The 6000-nt window shown below is 39.5% G+C and overlaps 1 protein-coding gene across 3 annotated transcripts in view; it reads left to right on the forward strand.

Annotated features, from left to right (window-relative positions):
* The window catches only part of LOC125460023 (dipeptidase 1-like), a 29085-nt gene extending 23547 nt beyond the window's left edge, over window positions 1–5538 (forward strand). For all 3 annotated transcript variants that reach the window (XM_048547053.2, XM_048547054.2, XM_048547056.2), the window contains 2 exons: window positions 63–198; window positions 3361–5538. In XM_048547053.2, coding sequence (XP_048403010.1) covers window positions 63–198; window positions 3361–3480 — 256 coding nt within the window. In that variant the 3' untranslated portion in view covers window positions 3481–5538. The remainder of the gene's footprint in view (window positions 1–62; window positions 199–3360) is intronic.
* The last annotated feature ends 462 nt before the right edge of the window (window positions 5539–6000 follow it).

Here is a 6000-nt window from a genome sequence, read left to right on the forward strand (position 1 = left end):
CTACGATTATTTATTCGTTGAAACGAAAAAAATATATAATGTCTTTTCTTTTGGTTTTAAAGGGGTCCTATTGGTTTAGAAGACGTTTCAAAATATCCTGCATTAATTGCTGAACTTCTCCAGCGTAACTGGAGTGACAACGACATTAAAAAGCTGCTCGGTTTAAACTTTCTCCGAGTTTTTAAAAAAGCTGAAGAAGTGAGCATTTTTTGTAAACAGGTTCATTACACTGTGATTCATAAAATATGTGTAAGCTATATCTTGCTAAATTAAAAATTCTGGAAAAAAATACGCATCACAGAAAACGAACTTGCATTTTAAATAGAGATAATGGGAACTGCAGATGCTGGAGAATCGGAGATAGCAAAGTGTGGAGCTGGATGAACACAGCAGGCCAAGCAGCCTCTTAGGAGCACGAAAGCTGACGTTTCGGGCCCGAATCCTCGTTAAGCCCAAATCTCTGTCAAACACAATGTAGTTTTCTAAACTGGAGTGCTTCAACAGTTGCCGGTATTTGTAGTGTTGGTGACATTGGAAAATCATTTTTCTTTAAGGAATATTTTCGAATTTTCTTGTCCTGTCTCTAACGGAGGACTTGCTCCAGAATTATGCTTGGGGTGCTCAGTAGTTAATTACAACCAAGTGACTGAAGATAAAGGGTGAATCCCTTGGTATCTCAGATTCTTCAGCATCTGCAGTTCCTACTATCTCTGAATCCCTGATAATTCCCTGTGGTAACACAATGAAGATTGGGGACTCAACATAGATTGTAAGACATAACACATAGTAATAGAATTTATCGTTTTTTGGTGGTCTTTAGAAAATTAATACTTCTAAAGCCTAAAGAATGAATCAAAGAATATGTTTATTATCTCTATTAAGATTATGTTCTAGCAAAATGAAAATTTCTAGGACTAAGATGGCAGATTCTTAAATATTTTAATTCATTTGATAACATCTTAGAGCTTTAGATAATACATATTTAAGTTGTCCATCCTAGCTTTTAATATTTCTATTTTATTTGGATGTGTGTAAATATGTCTGTAATGTTTGCATGTGGAGAAAAAGAAATCAAGTGCAACTAAGACTAAAATTATAACATTTACAGTTAGAAGGTTTTCCACAGATTGTAAACAAAACAAGAAAATTTAGTTGCTCCGCTATACGCAGATTTTACTGATATTTGTGCAAATCAATTACACCAATAACATGCAAGTGTTCTAAGTATGCATTCACAGAAATATAATGCCATTCTCATTTTCTCAGCATTAAGAAAATATTTATTAAAAGTTTTATTCCAGCAAAGGAATGCAAAACAATTTGGTCATCAAATGATGGTAGTACTTCATGGTTACTGATGTCAAGCAATACAAGCAGTCTTAAATCTGTGACGTGGAGGTGCCGGTGTTGCACTGGGTTGGATAAAATCAAAAATCACACGACACCCCCTGGGTTATAGTCCAACAGGTTTATTTGAAATCACAAGCTTTCAGAGCGCAACCCTTTTGTCAGGTGCAGTAAGAGGACAACACACAAACACAGATGAAGGCGGAGAGATCAAAGGATCGTAAAACTGGTGTGAGTGGAGTGAACAGACCCAAAATGGCTGGTTGACAGCCTCCTGTAGAATCTTTAATCATTCATACATACAGATTCTGGAATTTGCATCTTATCCAATTGAAACTAACAGAGTTCTTCATATCTTGGTTCTGCAATTTCTAGAATGCGGGAATGTATGAATGATTAAAGATTCGACAGGAGGCTGTCAACCAGCCATTTTGGGTCTGTTCACTCTACTCACACCAGCTACGTGATCCTTTGCTCTGTCTGCCTATAAACTCTGTTTGTGTGCTCTCCTCTCACTGTACTTGACAAAGGGGGCTGTGCTCTGAAAGCTTGTGATTTCAATAACCCTGTGGGACTATAACCTGGTGTTGTGATTTTTGACTTAAGTGATACTGATAGCTGTGATGATAATCCTCGATCAAAACATCTATGAGGTTTCTTTGCAAAGAGTGTTTACTCTGATGATTACTAGAAGAAATGAGATCTCTTCATTTCCACTTTAAGCATCTCCTTTGTTTTTCTTGCGCCGGAATTGGTGCAAAATTATACGGCATAGCATTATAAACAGTAAAATACTTAGAATTTAATATTAAACACATTGGCCCAGAATTTGCTGAAACAGGGCACATTACCTGTGTGCCCTTTTAACTCCTGCATCCTTCAACACAGAAATATTTGCTTGTTACTTAACTTACCGTCACTGGTTATTGGTACAATTAATGTGCAAATGCAGTAACATCATGAAACCCCCAGAGGTTAATGGCAAGACGGCCATTTTACAAATCCACCAGGAACGTGCAGTAATCCCCAATTCATGAGGTACATCATTTTCACTACCGTACAGCATGGAAACAGACGCTTCAGCCCAACTAATCCATGTTGACCAGATATCCCAAATTAATGTAGTTCCATTTGTCAGCATGTGGCCCATATCCCTCTAAACCCTTCCTCTTCATTTATGCATCCAGTTGCCTTTTAATTGTTGTTATTGTACCAGCCTCCACCACTTCCCCTGGCAGCTCGTTCCATATAAACACCATCGTTCTGCATGTTCTCCCAGTGTTTACATGGGTTTCCTTTGGGTGCTCCAGTTTCCTCCCCAGTCCAAAAATGTGTAGGTTAGATGGATTAGCCATGCTAAATTACCCATAGTTTGTCCAGGGATGTGCAGGTTAGGTGGATTAGCTATGGGAAATACAGGGTCACAGGGTAGAGGAGTGGGTCTGGGTAGGATGCTCTTCAGAGGGTTGGTGTGGACTCAACCAGCCAAATGGCCTGCTTCCACGCTGTAGGAATTCTATTCTAAATCTTTCTCCTCTAAAACCTTAAACCTATGCCCTCTAGTTTTGGACTACCCCACAATGGACAAAAGACCTTGACTATTCACCCTATTCATGCCCCTCATGATTTTATAAACTTCTATAAAGGTCACCCCTCAGCCTCTGACACTCCAGGGAAAATAGCCCCAGCGTATTCAGCCTCTCCCTAGAACTCAAACCCTCCAATGCTGGCAACATCTTTGTATATCTTTTCTGAACCCTTTCACGTTTCACAACATCCTTCCAACAGCAGGGAGTGCAGAAGTGTATGCAGTATACCAAAAGTGGCCTAACCAGTGTCTTGTCCAGCCATTAATATGACCTCTAAACTGTATACTAAATGCACTTTTGGTAGCGAATGTCATTCTGACAACCCCAGCAAGTTCTGGGTCATTATGTTTAAGATTTCCTGTAGTAAATGAATTACATCACACATTTATATGTAAGTTTAATCAGGTATTTTTGTATTTTTCAGGTAAGCAGACAGCTTCAGAAAATCAACATGCCATCAAATTATATCATTGATCAGGAGAAGGTGCAACGTCCATGCAGAACATTTCTTGGCTACCCTTCTGCAGCTTTTCACCATCCCTGATTCATATTATCAGCATGGTCAAGCTCATTATTTCCTTAAGAGCAATCAGAAGTTAAAGAAATAATCAGAAAGATACAATATTAGAAGTAAATTTATAACATTAAACATATAGAGCAACAGAAGTTCACAAAAGGACTATCATGACTGTACCTGAGGAAATAAACTGCTGGGAAAAAAAACCTATTCAAATCTCTAATACCATATCATGGAATCTCTACAGTGCAGAAACAGGCCATTCAGCCCATCAAGTCCATACTGACTCTCAGTAGAGCATCTCCACCCAGATCTACTGCCTACCCTATCCCTGTAACCCTACATTTCCCATGGCTAATCCATCTAGCCTGAACATCTCTAGAGACTATGCGTAATTTAGCATGGCCAATCCACCTATGTCTTAAAAAAAGATTATCTTGAGACATTGGTGTATATACACATGCTATTAGTATCAGTTGCTATTCTTGCAATGCATAGCTTTGCTGCAAGACATTGATAAGTAGTCAGCTGTGCCTCAGCATGTACCAATCTTGCCTTTGAATCACAAGACCCTGGGTTCAAGTTTCACTCAAGAACCTTATGCAAAACTATCCAGGCTGATAACCCAGTACATACTGAGGGAGTGCTGCATTGGTGGAGGTTCCGCCATTTATGGATAAGACGTTAAACTGTGGTTTTGTCTGCCTTTGAAGTTAGACATAAAAGATCCCAAAGACATTATTATGTTTATCCCATGATAAAATTGCAAGAACAGATTATCTGATTAATAGATAACAAGGTGTAGAGCTGGAGGAATGCAGCAGGCAGCAGAGGAGCGGGAAAGCTGACGTTTCAGGTCCGGACCCTTCTTCAGAAAGTTACTACTTTCCACAAGTCCTGTTAAAGCTGATTAGAGTTATTATCTTTCATGGATCACCATTATGCTAAAAAGACTTCCTAATGTTTTCAGAGTGTCCTTACATTTGGAGGGATAGATTCTAGCCTTTATCTATTCAGCTAACTTAGAGACCAGGGTCCAGAAAGTAAGCACCCACCTTCACTGGCTAGCAACCTGAAGCATGCACATGAGCCTTTCCTACACCTGCTAAATCTGAGCAGTGGCAGAATGAGATCCCGAAGCAGGCATTTATTGCCAACTGATGACTTCAATTGGGGCCACCCACACAATACTTGCTTGCTGTTGATAGCACAACGCCTTATTTATAGTATCACTACTTCCCTAATTCCTGTCCATGGGTGGTCCATAAAATCAAGCCCATGGAAAAAGTTGTGGCTTTATTTGTTTTCTTTCTATCTCTAGAAGTGCTCTTAGGCATTATTTTTCTGATCACCAAATCACCCGTGGTAAAGCAGTGGTTTTATTTTATGTATCCAAGGAATGCTTTTATTTTCCCCACATTGAACAGTAAAGAATCAGAACAATTCTGTGACATTTAACGGTTTAATAATATTGCCAGTTAAGCTGCTGGAAGAGTCAACTGTTAAAGCTGCAGTGAGGGCACTAGTTGAACAACAGAACAAACGAAATGGCAGCAAATTACTGCAGATGCTGGAATCTGTACTGAAAACAACAAATGCTGGAGATTAGTGTTTCAAAACTGATGAGGTTGGAATGCAGAAAGGCACTTTGGGGAAATCATCCAATTAACAGGCTGAGCTTACAATTCTCTCTGCAAAGCACAACTCAGCATTTCCTTCCAAATTTGAATCACAAGATCTGCAATGAAAAAGAAAAATGGCTGCCACCACACCAACAGCAGACTGAATACTTTTTGTTTGAGGGAATCAGCCCGCTGAATAATGAGAGGTTCCTCAAGGGGCAAGTGTATTAATCAGGCACTTACACAATACAGATTAAAGACATTTGTAATCACGGAATTCTGCATGCCTATCTCTTGTAGTGACCAATCGTGTCAATTACAAATCTTGGACACAAGCAATTTTGACCATGGCATTGATCATTACAAATTAATCCTAGCAACTTCAGTGAAGCAGAAGTATTCTCAGGTGATCTATAAACTGTTATCTACATTTACAATTAATAAACATATTCCAAGATCTCACAACTGCACATAGTCCTGGAACTGTTTTCTTCAACCTTGAACTGCTTTTTTTACACAAATCTCACATGTGGCTCCAGGCCTACATCTTACCAGGCTGTATCAGATACCCTTGAAGCTTCCATCATAATGATATCATTGATAACTCTGATTTCTTCTTCCAAGGGTCACTGCTTTACAAGGATGATTAGTGGGAGATAAGGGCTTCCCCCTCCAACCATGCAAGATAACCCTTACACAACCCTCTGATCAAGGCAGAGCCTTATAACGAAGCGTATCTACTGTGCAGCATCTTCTTTCACTGCACAACCATAGACAGAACAATACAGCGCAGAACAGGCCCTTTGGCCCTCGATGTTGCACCAACCTGTGAGCTAATTTAAGCCCCTCCCCCTACACTATCCCATTATCATCCATATGCTTATCCAAGGACTATTTAAATGCCTCTAATATGGCTGCGTTAACT

This window comes from Stegostoma tigrinum, chromosome 16 (assembly GCF_030684315.1).
Source record: "Stegostoma tigrinum isolate sSteTig4 chromosome 16, sSteTig4.hap1, whole genome shotgun sequence".
NCBI lineage: Eukaryota > Metazoa > Chordata > Chondrichthyes > Orectolobiformes > Stegostomatidae > Stegostoma > Stegostoma tigrinum.